Source organism: Carassius auratus, chromosome 40 (assembly GCF_003368295.1).
Source record: "Carassius auratus strain Wakin chromosome 40, ASM336829v1, whole genome shotgun sequence".
In the NCBI taxonomy this organism is placed as follows: Eukaryota; Metazoa; Chordata; class Actinopteri; order Cypriniformes; family Cyprinidae; genus Carassius; species Carassius auratus.
In genome coordinates, this window is record NC_039282.1 from 14,964,441 (window position 1) to 14,991,991 (window position 27,551).

Genomic DNA, 27,551 nt, shown 5'->3' on the forward strand with positions numbered 1-27,551 from the left:
TTACCACACTGTGTTCTCCACTTGGCTTTCACTTTGCTGATGGAAATCCAGCTGTGCAAAGAGAGGAAACAGCACCTGGATACCACCAATGGAGTGAATGGCACTGTGAATGGAGTGTGTAACGATGGCCTTCACATCCTATAAAGAAAAAGAAGGAAAAATCAAATGAATTAGAAAGTAGTGGTGGATGCATTCAGTAATTTTTTGCATTATCTTGTAATATTAGCTAAACAATGCAGCATCTAATTAACTAGTGACATGACAAACCATTATGGGGTTTATTTACTGTAGCACTAAGAAAGTAGAACGCAGTCTCAAAGCATTAAGCAGACATTTACCTGTAGCATTAGAGCATGAGGCGAATGCACGAATATGGACGGGTTTTCTCTGGGTGAGGACTCCAGGCAGAGCTGAGCGTCTGTGGCTTTGGCGTTGTAAGTGAAGGAAATGCTGTTTGCCAACTTCCCGTCATACAAAACTTGCTTATGATGGTCAGCCAGGTGGATATCACTCTCTGATTTAAATTTAAAGGTGCTCTAAGGGGTAAAGAGAGAAATATAGACCAACACAGAAAGAAGATCTGGTCTAAATTTGACTCTAAAAGGTGCATAACACAAGTGAGACATGTCAAGTGAGACAAAGGTGAGATAATTCACCAAATATGACAATGTACAGTAAATTTAACATGTCTTAAAATAGTATCTAAATCATATTGCTCTATGAGCTTATTAAAGGATTTACTATTCCTTGCATGAAAAGGAGAAGATACTTTTTATGGAGTGATTAAATCTTATCCAAAGTCGTGGGAGCATGATGAATAATAAATGAGCTTGGTGACATGAAATAATCATGAAGATGAAGTAGGGGCGATGTGGGAATCCCCCGACTGAATTATCATTCATGAGATTGTTCGTGTTCTGTTGAATCAAAGGCCTACGGCCCAACACCTGCAGCACACCCCGGTGATGATGTCATCCAGATGTGACCAGATGTGTGTGTGTGTGTGCATGCATGAGCATGTCTGAATATCATTCTATACACAATTAAGGGCAGAAAACCTTATTTTCCCCAAAGATGCACATTAAATGTTCTATGTTCAAAACTGAAATCATTTTAATATGCTGATTTTTTACATTTCTTATTATTTTCGTTGTTTGAAAATATTTTTTGTGACACATTATTTTATTGTTGAAAATTAAATATTTTACTACATATTTTTGTAGTGATGCACTAGTGTTCAATCTTTTTAACAAAATGTATATTTGTATTCAGCAAGGATGCATTAGATTGGTTAAAAATGACAGTTAAGACTGTAATAATAATATAAAAGTTTTATCTTTCCTATACATGCCGTTCTTTTATATTTTCCAATACTGAAAAAAATGTGTGCATAGTGTGAAATAAATAATTTATTTCTTGCTATATTTGTATAAAACAACAATAAATAATTCTAATAGTTCCGCACCACATTTTTGTTGTCATATGATTTATTTCAATCAGTTCATTCATTATTTCCATTAATGTCATCTGAGCTACTTGACATTTTTAATCAAATTTGATGTAAAGCTGCCGTAAATGTTATGTAAAATTAGGTTATACTTTATTCTAAGGTATCCTTGTTACAGTGTAATTAAACGTTTAAGTATTAAGTAATATTAATGAATTACTGTACTTGTACTTATATGATTAGAATCTGGCTTAGGTTCACTTGCATGTAATTATGCATTGTTAATTGTTATTATAATAGTAAGTATAATTAACGTGTAACAAGGACACCTTAAAATAAAGTGTTACCCTAAAATTACCATAAACAAGATTAAAAAACAACTACTGATTTTAATTTTCATTCTGAACAGACATAAACCTCTACATTCAGAAACGACTTGGCTCTTTATATTCATATTTCATTATCATGTACTAACTGTGAACCAGTGTCTGTTTAAAAGATGAGGGTGTTTGTAATTAACTTGTTGTCGTTAGATTATTGCCATGTGGATACAGTTTCCAAGGCAATAAACTTGATTAAAAAAAATATATAATATATATTTATTTTTTTTTCAAAATTTGTGAGCAAATTAAATATAGCATATATATACAAATAAAAAGTATATCTATTTAGCTGTTGGTTAGCTTTATTGTTATCTTTATTCTTTTGAAAATGGGAGAATAGAAAGAGAAAAGAAACACATATCAGATTTGCTGGTCTGTATGCTTATTTTGACCTGAAAGATGTTGTTTGGTTTACTCTGCTTGCTGAACAGAGATAGGCTAAATGTCACCTGTTGCTGGTCAGGTTGCTGCTGCAAACATATGATACAGCACAAAGCAAATCTCAAAATCCTCTAGACGGACTGGAAAATAATACCACAGCATGTTAATGGATGCTGACAGTTTTGCAAAAAAGCTGAAAGCACAGCATGAGAAGAAAATAAACCTGACAGAATGTCGGCGTAACGTCTGAAACACTTTTGTCAGAAACTGATGTAATGCTCACATGTTTTCTCCAAGTGAGACTTTGCAGTAGCAATAGTGCATCTGTCTTCCCTGACAAAAGGGAGAAAGACAAAGTAAGGGACTAGTACTGCTTCAATCCAATTAGGGTTGGGCGATGTCTACAAATTTGGCATCGGACGATATGTACAATGAAACATCGCAATGGACGATGACATCAGCAGAGGAGAGGGTGGGGGTGGAGTTAGGGGGTGTGCCCAAAGCGTGAATCTATAACTGATTAGCACATTTATAGTTAATAATGAGAGAAGCAACGCAGGTCTACACAAAATCAAACGATAAAGTGATCAGAAGACAACAAGATGCTGTTCAATGCAAAAGTTCTGGAAAAACACAGTCTTTGCACATCCTTCCATCAGATCCTAACATTGGGAAAGTGTGGAAGAACTTTATTTTTAATGATGATCCAGACTGTGTCAGTAGGAACTTGGTCTTTTGTTCATTTCATTTCACCATGGATTTCTTTACAAACAAGGCACAATTCTAACCAGAATTTTTTGCAATACTGAAACTAAAGGACGATGTTGTGCCAGATATATTGGATCCGACAGTAATGTCGCACCACACAAGTGTGAGTAACTGTTTTTATTAGGTGATCACTATGTTTTGTCTGTTATTACAGATAGTTTGATATGTACTAAGTATTTACGCTTTTTTATTTTACCTAAATCACAGCAGTGTCCATCTATGTCCATCAAACATACTGTTTCAATCATAGCAGTGGACATTTACTTCTGAGTCTACAATCTGCCATGCTTATTCAAACATAGTGTTCAGATGAGGGAAGGTTAGTAAATAGCCTTTTACTTCTAAATTATGATGTATATTGATGTACAAATTATGATTATATGTGGACCTCAGAGAAAAGTAAAAAAATAATAAAAAAATGTATTGAATGACCCTTCAACTTTATTTAAAAAAGTGTCATGGTTTCCACATGAGCTCCAAATCAGTATATCAGAAGGATTTCTGAAGGATCAAGTAACCATGAAAACTGCTAATCTGAGACTAAGTTATTTCAAGACCACAAGTCTGATTGGGGGTCAGTGTTTTTATGCAGCTGCAACATAAGACTGCCCTTTCTGGTGAGTCACTAATCAAGTCATCCTTAGATCAGTCACATTAATCATGACCAAGACCATGCGTGTTCGGGCAGTTACTCTGCGTAAAGGCTAAGAAAAGCCAACAGAACAAATAATGGTGTAAATCAATGTTGAGGGCAGGAAACAGAAGTCATTAAATACAAGGGTAGAAAACTGGGGGGGGGGGGGGGGGCTATTTAATAGTTTATTACAACTATCACGACTTGAGAACAACAAAAACAACCCAACGCAAAGCAAAGCAAAGATAAACACAAACAAAACAAAAAATTAAGCAAAGCAAAAAAAAAAAAAAAAAAAAAAACCAAAGAAAAGCAAAGCAAAACAAAACAAAAACAGAAAAAAATCTATTTAAGATTTATTCTACTAACACGACTTGAGAACAACAAAACAAACCCAATGCAAAGTAAAGAAAAACACAAAGCAAAACAAAAATGAAGTAAAGCAAAAAAGCAAAACAAAAAACAGAGGGAAAAATATTTACGATTTATTTTTAACTAACATGACTTGAGAACACCTAAACCAAGCCAAAACAAAGGAAACAAAAAAACAAAACAATGACTGAATTCAGCAGTCATTCAGAATTCAGTAATGCTTATAGTGGCTCCATCACAATTAAAACCCCATTTTATTGTGTTTTTCATCAAATGGGGGCCAGGTCCAGTGGTCTAGCCCTGCTACGTAAACTCTGAAGGCCTCTGCCCTATTATTAGACATGCTAGATCAGCCCGAAGCCGAAGAGCTGACAGGGAGCCTGATAGCTGGCACTCCACTGAAAGATACAACCTCTTTTCAGATTTCGAGAGACTCCATTCACAGGTTCATCTGAGGTGGGTAATTGCTTTCTCCCTGAAGCAGACAGCTCATTATTTCTGGCAACCAGCCTGCCACGACGAAGTGAGGGGCAGCGTGAACCAGAGGTCTAGAAACGCAAATAATCAGGGAAATGACCACCCCAAACTGATTAGAGAACACCCAGTGCAAATGTCTACTTGGTAGTTTAAAACACAAAAGGTAAAAATAATCAAAGTTATTAGCTTTCTTGTCCCTGTAGATTACACAGCCCATAACTAAAACACTACTGTAATGAAGCAAAGACAAAAGAGATGGTGAATTTGAAATTAAATTAGCAAAAGCTCATCATTCATAAACAATGGCTTTGATCCCATGTGCATTTTGTGATACATATGCTTCCGTTCCATGCATGTGGTTTATTGTTATAGATAATGAGTCACTAATCAAAGCCTGGTACTTCAGCGAAAATTAGACTTTGCACAATGAGACTGAAAAACTTCTGCGAGTCCTAATTACTAATATGACAGAGCTTCATATTTAATAAGGATACAGCCTTGAAAAAAAAAACAAAAAAAAAAACACAAATCACAGTAACCTGCACTGTTTACCCCATGGACACAATGAAAGCTAAATCACCTCAAAAGCACCCTGAGAATTAGCACCAAAAGGTCAGAAACATGAAAGGGAAAGAAAGACTATAAACTTAGACTTCATTAAGAAGCAAAACTGAGAAACTTTGGACAACAAAAAGAGTTTTCACACCTTTTTTTACTGCTGGAATATCCAGTTTTGTTACATGGTAGCCGGACAATAATGACCAGCTGAGATTCCAAAACGTGGTTATTTCCTCAGCGTGGTGAAATCATGTTGGAATGCACATTAATCAATAACCAAATGTCATTGACAAAGGAATAACCTCTCTTGGAGATCAATGGTGACTGCGAAGCATTGTTGTGTAACGCACTTTGGCAAATCTGATACATACCTTGTATCCTGGGCCTAGTTGATGGATGGCGAATATCTGAGCAGGGTTTAACACTTCACTGAACACATAGATGGCTCCAAGCTGTCCGCAGAAGACTCGGTTGGCGTCTGCTGTCTCAGATGAGCCGAGGAAACATTTGTCATAGCTCTGTGATAAGCACATGAACAAAACAGCTTGGAGTTCTCCGTAGCAATCTCTCAAAAGTGAATAGTAAAGGAAAAAAATTGAGAGCTGGTGTGTAAATATAGTGGACGTCAGTATGCAAACTTCATACTAAGCGATTATCGGTTCACAGCGTAATTGAGATGTAGTATTGCAGATATGTTATTCAGTGCTGAAACCTGCCTATTAGTTTAATCAAAATCGACTCCCAGGAGATCTGAGGTTTGCACTGCTGGTCCAACCTTTTAATTATCTTACATTGCTTTCAGTGAGGTCCAGCAAAACAGAGGCAAAGGTCTGTGAATTTTAATCAAATGTTTTTAGCCCTCTGATAATATCTCATAAAAGGTTTGATCTGGGATAAAAACAGGTCTGTATTTCACAGACAGCTTCAGAGTTTCTACATTAGAGTGTTCCAAGTTATTAATCCGAATTTTTGTTGTGTGTATTCCAAACATAAAACTATTAGCTGACACTTTTATCCAAAGCGACTTACAATTGCTATATATGTCAGAGGTCGCACGCCTCTGGAGCAACTAGGGGTTAAGTGTCTATTTTTTTTTTACGGATGTAGTTGTTCATACTTAAACATATATAAAGGCAAATCTACAATATACATAAACAAAACCTACTAATTAAGAAAATGTTTTTTGCATGATAGGCTTGATGTGCTGGCAGAAATAGACGTCATTTCCAGTATATATTCTGAAACTGTGATAAATCAATACATCTTTCATAACTAAATTTCACACTGTGCACACAGTGGTGATGATAACACTCTGAGACAACATCCAGCAGCTACAGACTGAGAAAGCGATAGCAAAGTGGTCTTACATCGTTGGTGTTGACGTGCCAAGCCATGTCACCATAGGAGACAAGCTGTCCGTTTACGTAGCAGCGAATCTCACTGTTTCTCCAGCGGTTGTAGATGTGAACGATGCTAATCATGTACCACTAGAGGAGGAAAAAAGTTATTACATTGTGATTTTGTCATCATTAAAAAAAAAAACAATTTCATTTCATTTTATTCTCTCGCACAATCAATGACTTATCAGTGCTTGTTATTCTAAAGAAAATAGATGGATACACTGTCAAGTTACATTAATACATCATAAAAATTATAGACTGATAATATAACAGTAAATGAATTAAATGCTAATTCCAATAATACTTCTTGAAAATAGGCTCGTTGTCCAACTCCCCTAGAGTTAAACAGTTGGGTTTTACCTAATCCATTCAGCCAATCTCTGGCTCTGGTGGAAGCACTTTTAGCTTAGCTTAGCATAGATCATTGAATCTGATTAGACCGTTAGCATCTCATTCAAAAATGACCAAAGAGTTTCTATATTTTTTCCTATTTAAAATTTGACTCTTCTGAAGTTACATAGTGCATCGTGTATTTTCAGGCGCTGCGTAATATCACTATATTTTCTGTCGGTCTTAGTACACGATGTAACTACAGAAGAGTCAAGTTTTAAATAGGAAACATAAAAATGAAAACTCTTTGGTCATTTTTGAGGGAGTCGCTAATGGTCTAATCAGATTCAATGATCTATGCTAAGCTAAGTTAAAAGTGCTACCGCCAGACACGGAGATCAGCTGAATGGATTCAAAAATGGTGAAACTCAACTCTTTAACTCTAGGGGAGTTGGAACACGAGCTTATTTAAAAAAATAAAAAAATAAAAAAGTAGAGTGTACCTTTAACAAGTAAATGATACAATAGTTTATGAAATCAGGAAGATCAGGAAAAAATACAGATTTCCATTTTTTTTTTTCTGGCACTGGAAGCATGCATTTCAACCCAAAACCATTTTCACGGGCAGCCAGCAGAAGGTCTAATGCAGCTAAATTTGCATTTAGATATAAATAATACATCAGATCTTGAGTGAGAAGAGAAGAGAGGAGAGGAGTGGAAGCAGACAGAGGCAGAGAGGAAATGAAAGTAGTGAGGAAGTAAAGGCAGGTTACTTAGCAGGAGACAAGGGTCATTACAGATTTCATTTCTGTCAATGTGCCACCACATGACATGTCACAATATGGTGCAGTGTTTCAAACACACTGAAGCTCACATCATTCAAGACAAAAAGCATGCTGCTTGTTGTATATTTTTAAAGCAATGCAACATGCAACAGAGCTGTTTTTAATCATTTTCTCTTTCATACTAGTTCATTTTTAAAACAACATGAAAAACATATCCATTTAGCTGTTCTGACAAACACATGCATATATGCATGAACTATGATATTTCTCTATTGCCATTTGTTGTTGTTCTATAATCCTCAAAACAAAACCACATACAAAATCTAATAGAGTTGCTATAATGCCTGTTACCGCTCATATTAAGTCACTAAATCAAAATTTCAAAGCTGTAATTAGGAAGAAGAAAAGAAAAATAAATAAAAACCCTAGAGAAGTCTAAAGCACTGGAGATCAGAAGAATTAAACAGTTCATTTACCATCCATGCGAATGAAAATCTGATTAATCCAAAGAAATTTGGCTTAAATTTGACTAAACACTTGCATGCACATTAAACACATGAAAATGAAAACATTAAAATTAAATTTTTGTAAACAGCCTACCACTAAAGTGCTCATCCCGTTTATTTTTTTGTTATAATGAATTATTTATAAATTATGTAAATGATTTATTATTATTATTATTTTTTATTTTTTTTAAGTTTGTAATTCATTTTATTTTGCATTTAAATAACATCTTATGTTGGACATCAACTCAAAGTTTCACACAATATGCAAATCTGCCCCATGTATGTGCAATTAACCTATAAGATTTCATTTTGGGAAAGACTTTCCCGACCTTGGCAGGCCCGTTGTTTTAAAGCTCAACAGAGCAACTATGAGTAATTAACATTTATAAAGATTACATCAGCTAAAAGCATTCAATTTTGAGTAAAAAACAAGGAAATCATTTATTAGACAGATGTTTCAAAACTGCAGCAGCAGTGCAGTGATTTCCAAGAGACTTCCCTTCGATTCAACAAAACAAAAACAAATATAAAAAAGACCTTAGTTATCCCATTTCCTGGGGTTTAGTAACAGCTTGTAAACATATTTAGCCCAGTTAACTGGATCGTGCATTTTCCAGCACAGCCTTGTGATTTTCACTGAGCATCACAGCAAGAAAATCCACAAGTGCATCCACTCAATTCTTCCTCCTTCACAGCACCATCAGTAGATTACTACAAATGCTAGTAGGGGGGAGAGAGAGAATCAAAGCTGGAAATGAAAGCCTACCTTGCGGGGCTGAAAGTCATATTTCACGCAGTGCTGGAAACCTTTTCCTTTCGACTTCAACGATGTCACAATCAAGCAGTTCCCCACAAAATGTGCCGAGTAGCCGATGCCTTTGCTTGTACGGAAACTGAAATTGGAAAATTGAAAAATACATACAATATACAGCAATTCATAACACATAACATGTGCTATGTTTGAAACATCTACATCAGTTCTTCTTTGAAAAAAAGCTTAAACCAGGTGTGATCCTGTCAATCCCAGTTTAGCCTTGGAAAACCATATAAACTATATATTTATATACTTTAAACTAGCTTACAGTTGGTTTGATGGGTTTTTGTCCCTGTCCCAGGATGGTTTTTGGACACTTTGGCTGGTCAGACTGAAAGAAACATCTAAGCTGGTCTACAAGCCAGCATAAAAATATATATTTTTTAAACTTATACCCATCCAACAGACTAGTTTGACCAGACCCGAAAACCAGAAAACCAGCTTAGGCTGGTCTACAATATTTTAAGCACAGTATGTAGATTTCTTGATATGCATTAACTGGTTTTCTGTTCCAAAACAAACAGAGAGGAGCGAGTAATACATCACCGTCGCATACAAGAAAACTAACAGCACAAGAGACCGCTTCAGAGTCTTCAAGAGCAGAGAATAAGTGTGATTCTCAGTGTCAATCAATGCTCTGTTTTTTTTCGTGAAACATCCCCTTTTATTCCGAATCTGTGTCATGCACAGATTGAACTCTGAGTTTGTGTGAGCGGTCCTGCACTTGGCAGCTCCGGCTACAGATCTGGCAGCAAAACAGCAAGCAGGACCCAGCGCTCGCTTTCAAAAGCTATCAAACGCTAGCTAGCGTTATTAGCATGGCAGCCTTCAACAACGCTGTTTTGTAACCTCCTCACAAAGTCTGGGGCAGCTTCTCAATGCCTGGATCTACATAATGTATGGAGGAACTGAACTCAATATTGTGAATTTTTTTTTTTTTTTTTTTTTTTGTGGATGTTCAAAAATGTACGTTGTCCTTCTTTCTCAAAACACACTCACTCCTTCTCCTTCTAGGAACATTTTCCCTCGCTCCTGGAATCCTGGCCAATAAATACATGTCTGTACTACTGATCTGAGCTCTAATTACCCACAAGTCTCTACATATGGTGCTCTTTTTGCCTGGCTATTTCCACCCTAGTGTCACTCTGCAGATATTTTCCAGCGATTCCAGAACATTATGCCCTGGGTTCAAAACTCTGTTGTTTAAATCAGTAGAATCCCCTTTTATGTTTGCATAATCCACCACATCATCAATAAAAAATAAAATCCTCTAACAAGCTCATTATATAAGTGGCATAGCAGCCAGAACTCTATCTCTCTGTTAACCGCTAAAAACAAAACCACTCAGTTTAATTTACTTACAGAAGCAGGCCATGAAGGTCATTTTATTTTCAGCTAATCAAGTTTTATCTATGAGATGACAAAGTTCTTTATAACTGCATTAAAGCATAGGCTGGAAATGTAGTCACCAGTAAAGGTAGGGTTTGTCTTTATCCACACTGATGTTGTTCAGAGGATCCATGCGGAACCAGGTGTTGAGGGTGAAGCCGTTCTGATAAGGCCATTTAGCAATGGGAGGTAACGCAATCGCCTAGCAAAAAAAAAAAAAAAAAGGCAAAAATGTATTGGAGTCTGTATATGTTATGTAATAATCTTTTAACATGCTAGACATTTGTTTATATCCATCCAGCGCTTCAAAATAAAATAAAATAAAAATAATAATAATTAACGCCATCAAGTTATTGTTTACAAATATCCAGTCAAATAAATATATGTTAAATAGTCACAAGCAGTTTTTAAATGTATTATTATTGGTCTAAATTGATTACACTGTACATAAACTTATATAGAAATGCACACTCTAATTTTACTTTTAGTTTACTTTTGCTGTGAACTAATACACTTAAAGTTATTCTTTAAGAATTTAATTAAAAATACAATAAAACTGTTCAATAATGATGATAATAAGAATTATCATTATGATAGATCATGTAAGACTGGAATAAAAGCTGCTAAAAAGGTCAGCTTTGCCATTGCAATTAACATTTAAAACGTACTAAAACAGACAACAGTTCTTTTAAATTGTAATAATATTTCACAGTATTTTTGATCAAATAAATGCAGGCTTGATCAGCTTAAAACAATTCTTTCTAAAGCATTAAAAAAAACTTACCGGCCCAAACTTTTGAACAGTTGTTTGCATGTATAATGTTGTGAAATATACACTTATTTGTAGAGTTTAAAACGATTGATTCAAATTTTTTTTGTGATTTAATATTGGTTATTTATTGGTTAACCATATTATAAAAATAACCATTTAAAAACAACTTTTAATTTAACTTCATGACAACTGAGATACGCTTTCCTTGAAATGCAAAAAAAGGCTAAAAAGCGGGGTCACTCACAGCTGCACTTCGCCCAGGGAAGTTAAAGAAAGTGTCTGGTCCGTGTCTCTGTGCCATCTGAGTCAGCACTGAGAGCAGTTTGACTGCATGTCTTGGCTGTGGAAGACAAAAGTACGGGAGAGGTAAGACAAGTGACTTAAAGAAAAACCAAATCACCCTAACTAAAATCCCTCAGGATCGTCTCAGCAAGAATTTCTGAAATGTTCAACTTTAAATTTAATGTTTTGCCTCAATAAATCAGTTCTGATTTAAGAACATTGATCCAATCTGTTATATTCTCACCTGTTTTGACAAGATAATGAAAACTCATGCTGATCGAAACATTCCAGTTCCATGTCTCATAATTAATTGTTTCATTAAAGCCCCAGTCATAGCACAAGTCTCTCTTTTTGACTCCATAGGGGTACTTCACTCTATCCAAAAACTGAAAACTATTGTCACAACATCCTCACTGTATTGTTAGCGAGCACTCGGTGTACAGTCAATTTCTCTCACCCGAGAGAACAGTGATTCGACACCTGGGCAGGCTTGTTCTGCGGTTGATTGCTCTAGAGGTCTAAAAAGGCTCAACAATCTCAACAACCCCTCGGAGCCCCAGAGCCCTACATGAGTTTTCACTCAATTTCAGTGGCTTACCCACAATCCTCCTTCTCCTCTCAGCATGCTGAAGAGCAATTTGAGTTCTTTGACGGTGATACTGTAGCTGGCCAGAACTCCTAGCATATCCACCAGCAGGTCTGTTCATCATAGAGAAAACAAAACAAAACAGAGAGACGTTAGATCTGGATTAACTGAAGTGGGCACAGTGTGCATGTAAAGTTGGAATATATTGAAAATCAACCATTGCCATCAAAGAAAGACATTATATTATATTATATTATATTATATTATATTATATTATATTATATTATATTGTGCGTAATATTTACTGTATTTTATTCATTATTATATACAATGGGTACGAAAGTATTCAGACCCCCCTTAAAGTTTTCACTCTTTGTTATATTGGCTAAAATAATAAGTAATTTTTTTCTCATTAATTTTCTCATTATATATAAATTTGATTAGGATTATAGCAGATATTAAGATTGAAGGCTAAAGTAATGTCTGCTTTAAAAAAAAAAAAAAGCTTTGCCATCATAAGAATGCTTTTTAAAATATATACAAATAAAAAACACTAAATTTAAATAATATTTCACAATAATACTGTTATTACTGTATTTTTATCAAATAAATGCAGCCCTAGCTTACCCTAAGAAATGTTTTAGAATTTGTTGTATTACCTCAAACGTTTCACCAGTAGATAGACAGACAGACAGACAGATAGATGAGTGTGTGTCACATAAACACACATAAATACACATATGGTTCAGAAACAGCACCTACAGGTATACACTCACCGCTGCGAGGAAAACATGCAAATTTATGCTAATTCCATTTTACACTTTAATTTTGAGTTTCATCAAGTCTGCTGATGAAACCTTCTATGAAGCAATTCACAGCCCTGCCTTTTAGGACTTTGATTGTGAAAAATGCCATTTAATGTATGCAGACAGAGGAAAATGTTGCCCATGAAATACAGATGGAATTAATCAAAAAAACATTCTTCTTCATTCATAAACTGTAAGTAAAATTTAATATTGCTCTAAACTGCCAGTCAATCTCATTACCAGACGGTGCAACTAATGAGATTTTTCTCTCGGTTTCTCTTCTTCCTAAGCCTGATGAATTCCACTGCTTAGAAGAAATTTCTTCACTCACAGCAACTCCCACACTCTCAGATGTCTAAAATCTAAAAGATTTTGCCCATATCTTGCATGTGCTGTTAAAAGCCGACTGTATTTTTTGCACATCTTTCATTTCAGAGCCGTCTAAACATTTTCTGAACCATTTATAGAGCTTTGGGCAAACAGAAAAAAATTTGTTTTATAAGAGGTCAATTCTAAAACTCTAAAAGAGGGTCAGGTCGAGACCACTCACCTGCGATCATGTCGTCCACAGAGCTCATTCTGAGCAAAAGTCTCTGAATGAGGCCGACCTCAGTGCTGGTCTGCTGGTTGCGGACACTCTTGCGTAGTATGGCAGTAAACATGCTCCAGATTTCCGCCTGGCATGTGACTTCACAGTGTTCCAGCAGCTCCAGCATGCAGATGATGGCCTCTGCATCCTGGATGATGAAGTTCATCTCCAGGTCAAACTCACCTCCAACCAGCTGGAGCAGAAGAGAAAGAAAAAGAAGGGACAAGGACAAGTAAAAAAATATAGCTTAGACTCATTTTAAGTAACAAGAAGGAGTGCTTTCCTTCTAAAGCTTTTAGCATCTGTCTGACGTCAGACAAACACAAGTGAACCAATTGTGTCAATAAACAGCTTAACTAAACTCAAAGAAAACTTGAAAAAACTAAAATTCTAATCCTTCTAGTCCTCTTCCGGTCATAAACAATAACTATAATCATTTGGGAATTATAAACACAAATCAATATTTGTGTTCTGTGGACTAAGCAAGCATGAAATTGAAGATTTCAAGACTTGTCTCGAGCACATGAGAAGACTTCAGGCACCTTCTTCATAGAGCAGTGATGCACACATGTGGAAAATAGAGCCCTGCTTCTTGAGGATTATTTTACAACATTATCCAGAGTCCACAACTCTGTCTAACTTGTTGTGAATTATTGTTGCCAGATGGGGATTGACTCTTGTCACGCCTCAGATCCCACACATCATTGGTTCCCAACTGGTGGGTTGTGACAAAAATGGTTCGAGAGTTGTTCTGATTGTTTGTTGGAGACAGCAGAGAAAGAAAAATGTGCTCATTATACTCAACAATATTATGCCACAAACTTATCTGTAAATTTACACAAGCAAAATCAGACAGATTTATTAATTAAATTATATTAATTAATTATATTACAAAATAAAATAAAGAATAATTTTATTTATAATGAAATAGAATAAAAAATAAATATGGGTTCATCTGCTGTGACGATAAAAGGTTTGTAGCAATCCCAATATGTTCTGTAAAGTGAAAAACTGTCAATGTTCTAAGACCTGAAACAAAACAAGCTCAGAACTGCTAGCTTAAATGAACTTGCTATATAGATGCCCTGCTGTTTTGATTTGACTGACAGTCTACTGTACTCTTTTCTCAGCTGAACAGCTGATGGGCATCATGACAACTTTCTTTTCAGCCTTTATTTTATGAGTGATTTGCCTGGATGTGTTAGAGCTGCACTCCCTAACGGACCAAAACAGCATGACGAGAGGCAGTGGAGGAAGCGATAAACAGTGCCTCATCCCTGAAAAAAAAAGACAAGCGTTTAACTCATGAAAACGTCCATCAGTCAGTTTCCTCAGCCTTTTATAACATCCTAATGTGTGCAATGACTGACAGTAAAGAAGACAGCAGCAACAATTACAGAGTATAGCAATGCACAGCATGTTAAATCAATTATAACAGTTTACAAAGACAGTTTTCACATTTAACATGCATTTGATAAAAGGAAACCTCACATAAACACTTTAAAAGGACCGTACTGTCAGAAGTAGCCAGCAGACGGCACACAAACTGCTGCTATCTTCTGTACAACAATGGCACAAATTACTATTTATTCACCAAAAACAATAGAACAAGGTCCTCCTTTAAAGCCAGCCTAAATCATTATGACAGGAAGGTATGCAGCATCTGTCTGACTACTTTCTAAAAACTAATAAGCATGAAAAATGAACAGAAAAAAAAAATGTTTCTCTGAGAACTAAGCTGAAAACACATCTGGACCTAAAGCTGAACCCAGGGGAACACCAGTAACAGTTTAGCTTCTAAAAGTTTTATGCTGAGGGGTTCTCAAAAAAAGAAAGAAAAAATAAATGGGTAAAAACAAGAAAGTGGAAGTTTAACAGGTAATTAATCTCTTCAAACCCCTGGCACAATCTATATACTGAGTTTGATGTCTGGACACAACTTTATACAATATATAATATTTTTGACCATTGCATATATTTTCTATATAAAAAAGATCAACATGAGCTACACTGCACATAAATTTAGAAATGATCACAGAATTTTGCCAAGTCTGTTTTGACGAAACCTAATTTGTGTTCCAATTTGCAATTAACAATGTCCCACAGTCGTTCAACCAAAAGGCAGTTTCACTGTTTTAATAAGACTTGCACATATTTACTTCTGTTTTAAAGAAAACTCAGTGGAGGGTAACAGCATATCAATGAGACTCACAGTTTTTCTTCCTTCAGTTGTTGTCACAGACTCAAATACAGAATCATACAAACTAATTCACTTTTAATATCTAAAATCAATCTTCTGAATGAGTAAGAATATCCAAATGTCACGCAGCACTGCTCTTCTTTTAAAAGAGTGGAATATTTATTCCTTCCAGTGTGGACTGCATGTTTTGTCACCAGCCATTGTGTTTACTAATTACGATGACTACAAGATTAATCATAGTGTTTATCAAGACATAAAATAAAAAAATTCTTAAATGAACAGTGCAGTCCTTGTTTTCTGTTATCGCTAAATTGTGAAATATATATAATAAGTAATACACCAAAACACAACATGATTGAAACCTGTGCAGAAGTGTAAGCGTGTTGCCAGAAAAGGCCTGCCCATGCAACACAGCTTATCCTTTAATTACAGAGCTCATCACACTCTGAAGTGTTTAATTGCGTTCTCAGATTCTGGGAGTAATTTACATCCATTGTGCGACAAGAGGTAAATGAAGGCACAAAATCAAAGATAAGACACTCATGGTAAAATAACTCTCTCTCAGGCCAAACAGGAATAACTTAAAGTGAACGGTTAATCATGTTAATATGCATTGAACTTCAGTGTCTAAATTAACAGTTGAGAGTTGCTACAGCTCAAAACACTCACCTAAAATATCTTGACACTAATTGAAATATTTTAATGAAACAACCATTTATTTCTTAGAAGTGCAGAAATATTAGGAACATTGGTGCTTTAAGTACCTTTACAAATCTGAATCCAAACATATACATTTAAATAATGACATATATACACCATACATTTTTTTTTCAATGTTACAACTTACATGTACCTATCTCTCAAATGGACCTTTGACACTCCTAATTGAGATTGTAGATAGAGTGTCAATTATCCATTTGAAAGATTGGTGGCAGTAAGGCACTTTTAAGTCTGCGATCCGCCGTAAAGCAAGAAGAAGAAGACACATCACATGCCGGCTGTTGACAATGCGCTCAGGATAGTTCGGACAATGCAGTGAGTAAGAGGTAAAAATTGATATATAAATACTTTTTCTTGCACAGACCGATCGTTTCATGTCTTTACACATCGATGTGTCAATCCGAGCTGCAGGGTTTAATTTGGTTTTGCTTGTGTAGGTTTTTTTTTTACTCTCAAAGCTGTGATTCCCATTCACTTCCATTATATGACTGACTGACAGCAACAGTTTGAGTTAAAAATCTTTGTGTTCTACTGAAGGAACAAAGTCACCTACATCTCAGATGCCCTGGAGGTAAGCAGGTAAACATAAAAAAAAAATTTTGGGGTGAACTATTCCTTTAAAAGAATAGCTCAATTTACTCACCCTTATGCCATCTATGTTATTAATGAGTTTGTTTCTTCATTGAAACAGATTTGGGGAAATTCAGCATTACAGTACATCTAGAGTAAATTTCAGCATATTTTAATTTCTTTGTGAACTATTTCTTCAAACACAATGGCATTGGGAAGTTTTAGTTTACTGGTTCCATTTCTCTCAAAAAATAGCTAGGAATGCTGTGGAAAGAAATGAGGTAGATATCAGCAGAACAGCTCAATCTAGAATCCTCTGATTTGGCACTTGAAGCAAAAATGAATTTGGAGAGGGAAAGGTAATTGAACAAGTTTGGTCAAGATATTTATGAGTCAACACTTAACTTTTATGAGCGTTGCTTAAATGATCAGACTTTTTAGGAAGCTCACATAAAGGCCACAGTGGTACTAGTGGGAGGTGCACTAGAGATACTTTATAGTTTAAGTAAATGCTAAATTAATGAATGCATAAAGTGCAACCAAGGCTGTCACAGTGGGATGTAAGGATAAAATATAGAAGAATGAGGGGAAAAGAAATGACCGATCCAGTAGTGGTGCTGCTTTAAAGATGTCAGATAATCAACCAATCAAATAATTGATGATCAATCATATTTGCAATTCAGTTTTTGCCTACAGTAAATATTCTTATTAAAAACATCATGCAAAATAACTCTTTGTTCACATAACTGCACTTTTCTCTTCTGAAAATACAATGCAAGTCTCATAAACTTTTGCATTCAGATTTCTAAACAAGCAGCCCTTTTTTATACAGATGAATGTGTGAAAACTCCTGGTACTTTCGTTTTCAGTCATCCAGGAATACTTGTAGTATATCTTACAGATTTTACAATGTAGTAATCAAACCCTGTTCCCCAGGAACACATGCTTGAATGAAAGTGTCATAAACCACCAGCAATATGTAATGGTGTGCAGCTCGCTTGTCTGTACACAAAAGCAGTTGCCATGACTACATACCCAGACACTTCAAAGTAGCTTTTGGCAAAATGAAAACATTCAATTGGCATGCAAATCATGCATTGGCTCGAAAACATGTATTCGTAAACATGCAGTATGTCATTTAAAGTCTACACTTCCAGACTCAATGGGAAGCTGTAGAGCTTTTGCTGATGGCATCGCAAGTATACCCTGTCTATAATCTGATTAGGAAAAGTAAGGTAAGCTATGAATATTTTAAACATTAAATATGCATGAAGTAATACATTTATAATATACATATCTTTTTTTCCAGTTGCTTGTGAAATAGTCTCCTCATTTCAGAACACCAATACCTATCTAGATATATTATGTTACATTTATCAGACACTTTTACTCAACGCGACTTACAGTGCATTCAGGCTTTACATATGTTTTGACCAGTATTTGTGTTCCCTGGGAATTGAACCCACGAAGGTTAGTAGTACAATATACAATTTTTACCTATTCCTTCCTAAAACATCATGAATGTGTTTAGCCTGAGCTTGAAAGTGAAAATGGATGTCACAGCCTCAATTTATCTGCAAATGTATCAGCTATTATGCAATTTCACAGGCACCATCAGCATTCACACACCCATAAAAAGCCATTAAATATAAAGATCACCCATTAAGTAGCATTAAGTATCTCCGATCGGTAACCAATATTCATTTACATACATAATACATCAGGGAAAGGTTCCTGAAATGTTCATAGGAGTTCATGACTGTTAACTTAACAACTTTGACCATACAGCCTACAAAACGATCCACTCAGGGGCTGATATTTAGGCCTGGCACAGCAGACATGACTGGTGCGAGGAGTTTTTGATTAGCAAACACAACGATCAGAGGTGCTTTAATCAGGTTCGGCTATGGCAGCCGGCCAGTTCCATATGTGCTCTCCCATAGGAGAGAAAAATTACAAATGAGACCTCTTTAATATCTCAATTGTTTCAATGATATTAAATGGAAAGCAAATAAAGACTTTAGATGTAGTCTCATGTTTTGTAGATTCTTCTCCACTACAGTCTAAAGCGCATGGCACAGGTACACTCATGGCGTGTCCGAATCCACTTTTGCTAGTTTAATGATGGCAAAATGGTCGGCGTGCACAGGCACATGGTCAAAACAGGTTGTCCATATTCTCTTATTGAGTAATGGATGCTTTTTGGGTGTAACGTGCAATAAACCAATCAGAGTGTCATTTCCCATTCCCTTTAAAGCCAGTTGCACTTATGCAATGGTGGATTTGCTATTTAAAATTTTAATTGAATATATGTCCTCATCCACCACTTTCTGACTAGTTGGGGGTTCAGAGATGCTTGGTTGCCATGGTTATGGGTAGCACAAATCAGACTTTAGCCATTATTTTCCACTGCACGCTTTCGTTGGCTATGAACACAGTGGAAATAAACAGCGCTGATGTCCTATTTACTGAGAGTTATGGTGAGAGAAGGAAGCAAGCAGCAATAGAGATCTCTCCAGGGAAGAGCAGGTGCTCTATCTATTTTATCATGTATACATTTGTCAAGCAGGATGCCGGGAAGGTTGTGTCTTTGCCTGTTTTTGAGGTGATAAAAGCGAAAGTGCAAACAGTGCAGCCTGGTTGAATTTTTGCATGCCTGAAGCCACTGTTTGATCACATCTGGTGAAAAATAACTCTCCAGAAAACACAGGCAAACCTGGCTAGTATGCTACCTGAAAGGCTGACATGCATGTTCATGTATTCAGAGATGAAATAAATGCTTAAAAAGAATACATTCAACAGCACGCATCGGAGGTAGATTAAAATGTTATGCTGCTTTTGATTTTTGGGTTATTGGGTTATTGCACAGAAGGCTGGGTTAAACATTCAACCCAGCTCTTGGTTGAAAACAACCTAATTGCTGGGTTTGTCCATATTTTACCCAGAACTGGGTTGTATTTTACCCAGCATTTTTTTAGAGCATCTGAATGACCACAACAAGAGGAAATGCAGTTTTAAAGTACATCAAAACTCCATTTACCAATGAATGCTATTTTTCTGAATTTGCCTGATCATAAAAAAAAAACAAATTGAGGGAAAAAAAGAATGAAAGTGACATACACCACAAAGCACATTGCAAGACATTCTCATGCACACTGTGACACAAACTCTCTGGAGAAAAGAATTCTGCCTGCAGCATATCCTCTCTCTTCTATCTTTGAACTGTCAAATGTCACAACTATAAAGGTCAAGGGAAAAGACAGATGAGAAAGGGAGAGATCAGATACACAAATTAGTTTGTTGTTCGCTCTGCCCCATTCATTCTGGTTAGTTCTCTGCGTGTCACACATCAGGTCCTGAGAGCTCATGACATTGAGCTAACTGTCAGATCAGCTCTGTATGAAGGGTCCTGATGGAGTTGGTTGGTTGATGTAATAGAAACACTTGGGAATCTGTATCACATTTCAAAATAAATATTAGTAATGTCGTGAAAAAGTTGCTGTCTGTGATATCCTATCATGTTTCTTTACTGTGAAAGCATTGATCAAATGTTTTGTGAAAAAAAGCTATAGTAGTCAATATTTGAAAAAACGGATGTGAGAATTACATCACTTGCTCACCAATAGATCCTCCGCAGTGAATGGGTGCCATCGGAAAGTGTCTTAACATCTGATAATCTGCAAGTAATTCACTTGACTTCAGTCCATCTGTTAACATCTTGTGAAGCAAAAGGCTGGTCAAATACAAAACCCATAATAAACACAAAATTTTAATTTGTTAAATGTATAAGAACTCTACATTAGTTTGAACCCTCCTTCTGACGGCACCCATTCACTGCAGAAGATCTATTGGTGACGAAGTGACGTTATGCTAAACCTCTTTGTTCTGATGAAAAAACTAACTCGTCTACATCTTGGATGTCCTGAGGGCGAGAACATTTTCAGCACATTTTAACTTTTGGGTGAACTATTCCTTTAAACTAAACTGTAAACTACGCAATTATGCAGAGATTAGCCAATCATAACAGAGGTCATTTACATACAAAAAAGTATGTATGATGTTTGAAAATATGTATGAAATGTTTTCATATAAAAGTATGATGAACAGTGAAATATTAATGAAAAACGGTCATTGCTGCAAGAAATCTCAAATAACATAACAAGTGTGCTCTAGTGGAAAAACAAAGTGCAAAATATAGAAGTATAATATGTCCCTTTTGAGTAAATGAAAGCATTGTTAATTTATAATTTCGAAGGTTTGGCTGCTCGCAAAGCAAGTTCATAAAAAGACGTCCCTAAAGCCTGTGATGCCATCAGTCAGTAATACTGCTCAATAAATTAAATTCATGAAACCACGAAGCTTCACAAAGCTCACTTTGAATGTATTAACTTCAAATCCAGTGATTGATTCCATTGTTGACATCACATCAGTTTAAATTGCACACTTTCTGACTCATCGCTCATCATTTGTGGAGAGTCATCAAGTCCTGCACATGCATTCTAATGGTCTGCATTTCCTATCCTGCTTAGAGGTGTGCACATTAGCCTTAACATTATTACAGCTTGACTGCTTTTCATAAAGAAACTCAGCATGATATGAATGAGTGAGACTGCACACTTTTATGGAATTGTTTGTTGAGAAAGATTAAACCGTACGCATGAAGTAATTCTGTGTATTGCTGTAATCACAGACTCGCACAAGCACACAAACTTAGTCTCAGACAGTTGGATGCAGAAAGGGAAAGACAAAAGCCGAAAAGCCACTAAAGCAAAAGAGTAAATGTTAGCAGAAATAACAGGAGATGTCATCACAGTTCACACAGAGCAAGGTGTTTGTAACCAAAATAGGTTGGTAATTTCATTGAATTTAATAATAATAAAAAAATGCAAATAGTGAATTTTCCAATAAATAAATACATAAATTATAAGAGAAAAAAAAATTAAATCTTCTTATCTGAAGAGGAAGCCAGATATAATTTTTAAATCAAAAAGTAATATTAAATTATTTTATTTAAATTAATTGAATTTCAAAATAAAGCATTGTTCCTTGCCACGCAATAAACAAATGTACATTTAATTAAGTTGGGGCGGGGGGGGGGGGGGGTCTGAACAGCAAGACAGATTTAACAAAAATGTATAGAAACTAGAAAGTCTGTCAAATGAACAACACACACAAAAATACATTCTATTTAAATCTGAAATAATGCATTTTCATTGCCAAACAACAATAAAATAAATTGATATTCTCATCTAGTCCTGTCTCTACTGTTCCTTTCAGTTAGAATGCAAAGGCCAAAGAAAAAAAAAGTAATAATTCGCTGTCAGCTGGCAACAAGAACTGCATCTGGGGAACACAACCTAAAAACATCAGCACATACAGTATATCCAAGGACATCAAGATGAACCTCAGTTACCTCATTTATCTTATTTCATGAAACAATATTCGTACAACCACATTCTACCATCCCTCGGCACACTGGGATGTCGATCCGCTCTATGAGTTTTCTATATTCCTCTGTTATCCGGAGAACGGCAATGACGTGGCTCTCTGAGATGATTCCGACAGCACAATTATTTTGATCAAACAGCAAATTATCTCATATGTACTGAGCTCTCAGTGGCACCACGGGACAGTTTCTGTTTTATCAGAGAGGAAGAGAGCAGGTACATGTCATGCTGTGAATGCCAATGCAAGAGGAAGTAGAGGAAGGAAGAATGAGGGCAGTGGCGTAGTGAGTCAGCCCCGGGCCCATATGCAAAAATTTAGCATACAAACGATTGGATATGCACCTAACAGAGCTCATTTATCTAGGAAAATTTTTTCAATGAATACTGTGAAATGCATAAAGTGTTTTATGTCTGTTTATTTCAGGCAATTTGTATTGGTTTGAGCAGGCTAAATGTATCAAACGCAATGCTCAACTCACTGTCTGAAGCTGAAGCTTGGTCGTTCCTTTACAAAACAAAAACTTGAATTTAACAAAGATAAAATGTTCCAAACATATTTCTAAATTAACTTAATACAGGAACAAAAAGAAATATGACCACTTTTCATTAAAAACCAAAACTGAACTATTTTAATAGCTGTGTAATGGGGAAGAGAGAGAAAAAATACACTGTATCCAGTTGGACTTGGGCCGAGAATTCACATAAGCTGTTGGACAAGGCCCGGGCCCATGCAGGGCTCTATTCGTTCCCTCGTTTCAATTAAAAGGTCCCCCCAGCTCAGCGGGTCCCCAAACTGCCTGGGCCCATATGCATGCCACCGTGACACTACGCCACTGGATAAGGGGAAAAAACTTCTCCGCAGAGGAAGAGGAGGTTAGCCTGAGAGGGGTGGAAAATGAGGTGAAACGTCAAGGTGAATTTGTGGGCATGTACTCTCACTTTTAGAGATGTGTAATTATCTAAAGAGTGGAATGACAAGGAGCTAACAGACACCTTCACAAAAGGTCAAAGACATTTTATACTGAGAGACAACAGGCAAAAATCACTGACATAAAAATGTATTTTGGTCTGGCGATGTATTGTGGTCTTTTATATATATATATATTATAATAAATTGTCAGATTAAAACATTTATTTTTTATAATGTTTTAAATTGTTTGACTGAGTAATTTATTGATTGATTGATTGATTGAGGGTGTTTTTTTATGGAATTAAATATTACATTGTTTATTTATTTATTTTAATTTTGTTTTGTTTTAAAAAAAACTAAATTCACAGCCTATAGTTTCTATGCATTTTGATACATCCAGCATGCTGTTGAGATTAAAGGGGGGGGGGGGTTGAAATGCTCGTTTTCACTCAATATCCTGTTAATCTTGAGTACCTATAGAGTAGTACTGCATCCTTCATAACTCCAAAAAGTCTTTAGTTTTATTATATTCATAAGAGAAAGATAGTCTGTACTGATTTTTCCCGGAAAAACACGACCGGCTGGAGTCGTGACGTGTGGGCGGAGCTAAAGAATCATGAGCGACAGTAGGCTTTTGCGTTGAGAGCATTTGGAAGCTGACATTACCTTGAGGAAAAAACCATCATCCAAAACAAACCATGGCTAACAGTCAGATTCAGCCGTTTATTTATGATCCAGAATCAGATCCCGAGGCTGAAACTGAACTAGAGCAACAGCAGCAATGACTCGCTCCGAGCGGGGCTCGAACCCGGGTCTACGGCATGGGAGGGGACGCACTAACAAGGAGGCAGAGATATTTTAAGCAGTTTTACTCACCGCCTGCGCTTCCAACACACGATCGTGACCCTTTTTCATTGGGATTGCATCATCCTTAAGAAATAATCGATATGCAAATCTGCCGTCAAACTGGGCCTTGTTTGTAAAACAAGCATCTTCGAAATGCAGGGAACAAACACAAACACTTGCACAACTCCGTTGATGCTCTGTAAAAAGAAACTCCATCCACTGGTCCCTTAATGCTGTTTTTTTTTTTTTTTTTGGTAATCTGTGCAGGGTTGTCTTGCCCTGGCAACGAAAAACACACTTCTTTTGTGACTTTTCATGACGCTCTCGCTCTGATCAGTGAATCGCTCTGATCAGTGAAATGTCTGTGCTGCTCAGCCTCGCTATATGGGAGCGCGCGCTCTTCCGGCAGAAGTGCGTCAGGACCCATATAAGGAAATTCCGCTCCATCTAACGTCACACAGAGCCATACTCGAAAAAAACTTTCCGAAACTTGTGACAAACCGGAAGGAGTATTTTGGGAACAAAAATACTCATTCAAACGCACAACTTAATTTTTGAAACTTTGTCCATGTTTAGCATGGGAATCCAACTCTTTAACAGTGTAAAAAACTCATTATGCATGAAATAGCATTTCACCCCCCCTTTAATAGATTTCATATTTATATAATTGAAATGTATTTATTATTTCATTTCTATCATTTATTGTGGTTTGGCAAGAAAAAGAAGATCCTTATTTCAGAATTCAATTTAATTTGACTTTTACATATATGTTTCTGAACAGACTGGACACCTTCACAAAGGTCAAAATACTTTTTTATACTGTGTGACGAGGTCACAAATCCAGAGCCTCCAGTCCAGAATAAAAATAAAAACAAGATTGGAAGGCGATGGTGTGATTATGAATGATTCATGATGAAACATAACTCTTTCTGTCTGTCTATTTTTCATCTCAAGCTTGCATGGAAGCCAAGGAGCAAATAAACAACATAACCCTAACCCTAACCCTAACATTAAATAAATCAACAGCTTGTATTTGACAAAGCAGCACCACTCATTTGAGGTAAAACTGGAACGTAGCCTCAACTGCATCTAGAGAGAACATAGCAGTGTTTTTCCATTTGATATGACTGATAAAAGAGAAGGCAGACACCTGGAGCAGCCTGGTGAGTTCAGCTGACAGACTTCAGCACTACGGACAGCTCAGCTCCCCAAACCTGCAAATCCCAGTGAAATCAAATGCACCACATGTACTCTATTTACCCCACACACCTGTTGTTTGCTGCTTGAATTTACCCCTAGCTGCTGTAGGGCACTCACAGACTGCACAGGGACCCTTTATAGACTCTGTAGAGGTAGTTTGGAAAAATGCATGTTTCCATTGCCACACTTTCTGAGAATGGGAAATAGATCTATAAATATTTACAACACTTACACTGCTGGTCAAAAGTTTTGAATAATTAAGTAAATTCTGAATATATTTGAAAGAATCATATGTAATGCTCAACCAAGGCTGCATTTATGTGATTAATATTGTGAAATATTATTACAATGTAAATGAAAATTTATAGAATATTAACAGAAATACGATAGGATATAAGAAACTTTCAACATTTAATTACATTTAAATAATAATATTTTACTATATTTTATAGCATATTTGTAAAACTGTAGTTGTGTTTTGTCAATTATTCTATTGTCTTTATGGAAACATATAGGTTCTGCATATATAAAATATGTCAATACCATCTTTAAGCTTACTGTAAATCGTGGGAGGATTGTATCATGAAAACAAATCCCTTTTTCTTTCAGATTTTCACAAGAACTGATGAGCACAAACTCTTCTCTCTATGGCATGTCTCCAGGTCTTAAATGCTGTCGTAAAAGGAGAACAAGAGAGAGGTGCATGTTTCTGTTAAATGGAATTCTGTGCAAGCTGAGCTTGTTTTCTGTATGAAACTGCCTTTGCATGGAAAGATATAATACAATCTTGTAAAATATATAAAATAATCTTGTAAATGAAAAAATAATGTAAAAATGTGACAGTAAAAATGTGACAGTTATTCTGCAACTGTAAATGACAAATGTATACAATATATACACACATATATATCATAATGTGTAATTTTGGAAGTATAATTTAAAATGTAACAATTTACAAATTAACAGTTTATGGTAAATTACAATAAAAACATTTTAAAATAAAATTACTAAAATGTACAATATATTATAAAATATAATCTTGTGATAATAAGACTAATATTAATAGTTTAAACTACTTTTGTGTAATTAATTACAAAATAAAAAAAGTTCCTATAATAATATAAGGAGAGTCAGAACAGGGCAATTCAAGCTGTAAATCTGTAACATTAAAAATGTGTTTGTGAGTGTGTGTGTGTGTGTATATATATATATATATATATATATATATATATATATATATATATATATATATATATATATATGTATGTATGTATGTATGTATGTATGTATGTATGTATGTATGTATGTATGTATATATATATATATATATATATATATATATATATATATATATATATATATATATAAATATACACACACACACACACACACACATAACAATTTACAGTGAAAATCAACATTCCGTTAATCAATAAAAAACATTTTACAATTAAACATTAAGATATCTCCTTACAATTTAAAACCAAAACAGTAAGGTTATGCTCAAAAATGTTTAATTGATACATTAAGGGCAGAGTGCAAGTAGAAAGTATGAGTATTAGGGAAACCTAATTAACCTAATGGAAATATTCATTATTTTTATACTCTCATTTGGTGCTGCTGGAATAATACACTTTCACTTTAAGCACGGCTGTAAAAGTAATAACTTAAACCTCAAAAAAAAAAATAAATAAAAAAATAAACAGCTTGTGTGGAAAATAAGAGACTAACACGCAAGTGAGAGGGGAAGCTGGCTGTGTGAGGAAACAAGTGAGCGCTTCAATATGACACAGCTCCAGACATTAGCATATGTTCACCGAGAGCCAGTCAGTTTGACAAGAGATGTGCGGGTGTGTGTGTGTGTGTGTGAGAGAGACTGCTTTAGGCTAGGCCAGTCACATTCACTTTAGCAGTATGGCTGATGATATGAAGATAGCAGACACAGTGCATTGCATTCTGAGACAGAACTGCATTCTGGTATGCATTCATTGTAGTTATAATAATATTAATTTTCAAAATGTATTGACAGTAAAGTGCTCTGAAGCAACTGAAACAGGTAGCCAGAGAGATCTCAATTAAACTCTTTCAGTGTAACTGCTTCAGTCTTTAATGTAGATCATGATGTGTTTGGTGAATAGTGAAAAGAGGAGATCATGCACCATACACTGTATCTGTGCCTTTAAATTTACAATTTTCTTTTCCTTGCACTTGATCCAGGATTAAAATTCATCTGTTTTTATGACGGATATCAAATGCCTTTCACTTTCTGATGGATAATTAAGTCCTTTCACAGTTGTCGCAACATATTAACCTTATTAAGTTCTGATGCCAATTAAATTAAATGTGGAGCACATGGAGTACTGGCTTGTGGCCAAACTG

General features: G+C 35.6%; 1 protein-coding gene across 1 annotated transcript in view; it reads right to left on the minus strand.

Moving 5' to 3' along the window:
• Nucleotides 1-27,551, minus strand: part of LOC113058938 (neurobeachin-like) — a 61,685-nt gene continuing 34,134 nt past the window's right edge. Inside the window, exons 2-10 of the mRNA XM_026227187.1 lie at nucleotides 13,241-13,472; nucleotides 11,897-11,997; nucleotides 11,261-11,356; nucleotides 10,325-10,446; nucleotides 8,808-8,934; nucleotides 6,388-6,507; nucleotides 5,392-5,538; nucleotides 339-536; nucleotides 1-138 (exon numbers count right to left, since the gene is read on the minus strand). Coding sequence (XP_026082972.1) covers nucleotides 1-138; nucleotides 339-536; nucleotides 5,392-5,538; nucleotides 6,388-6,507; nucleotides 8,808-8,934; nucleotides 10,325-10,446; nucleotides 11,261-11,356; nucleotides 11,897-11,997; nucleotides 13,241-13,472 — 1,281 coding nt within the window. The remainder of the gene's footprint in view (nucleotides 139-338; nucleotides 537-5,391; nucleotides 5,539-6,387; nucleotides 6,508-8,807; nucleotides 8,935-10,324; nucleotides 10,447-11,260; nucleotides 11,357-11,896; nucleotides 11,998-13,240; nucleotides 13,473-27,551) is intronic.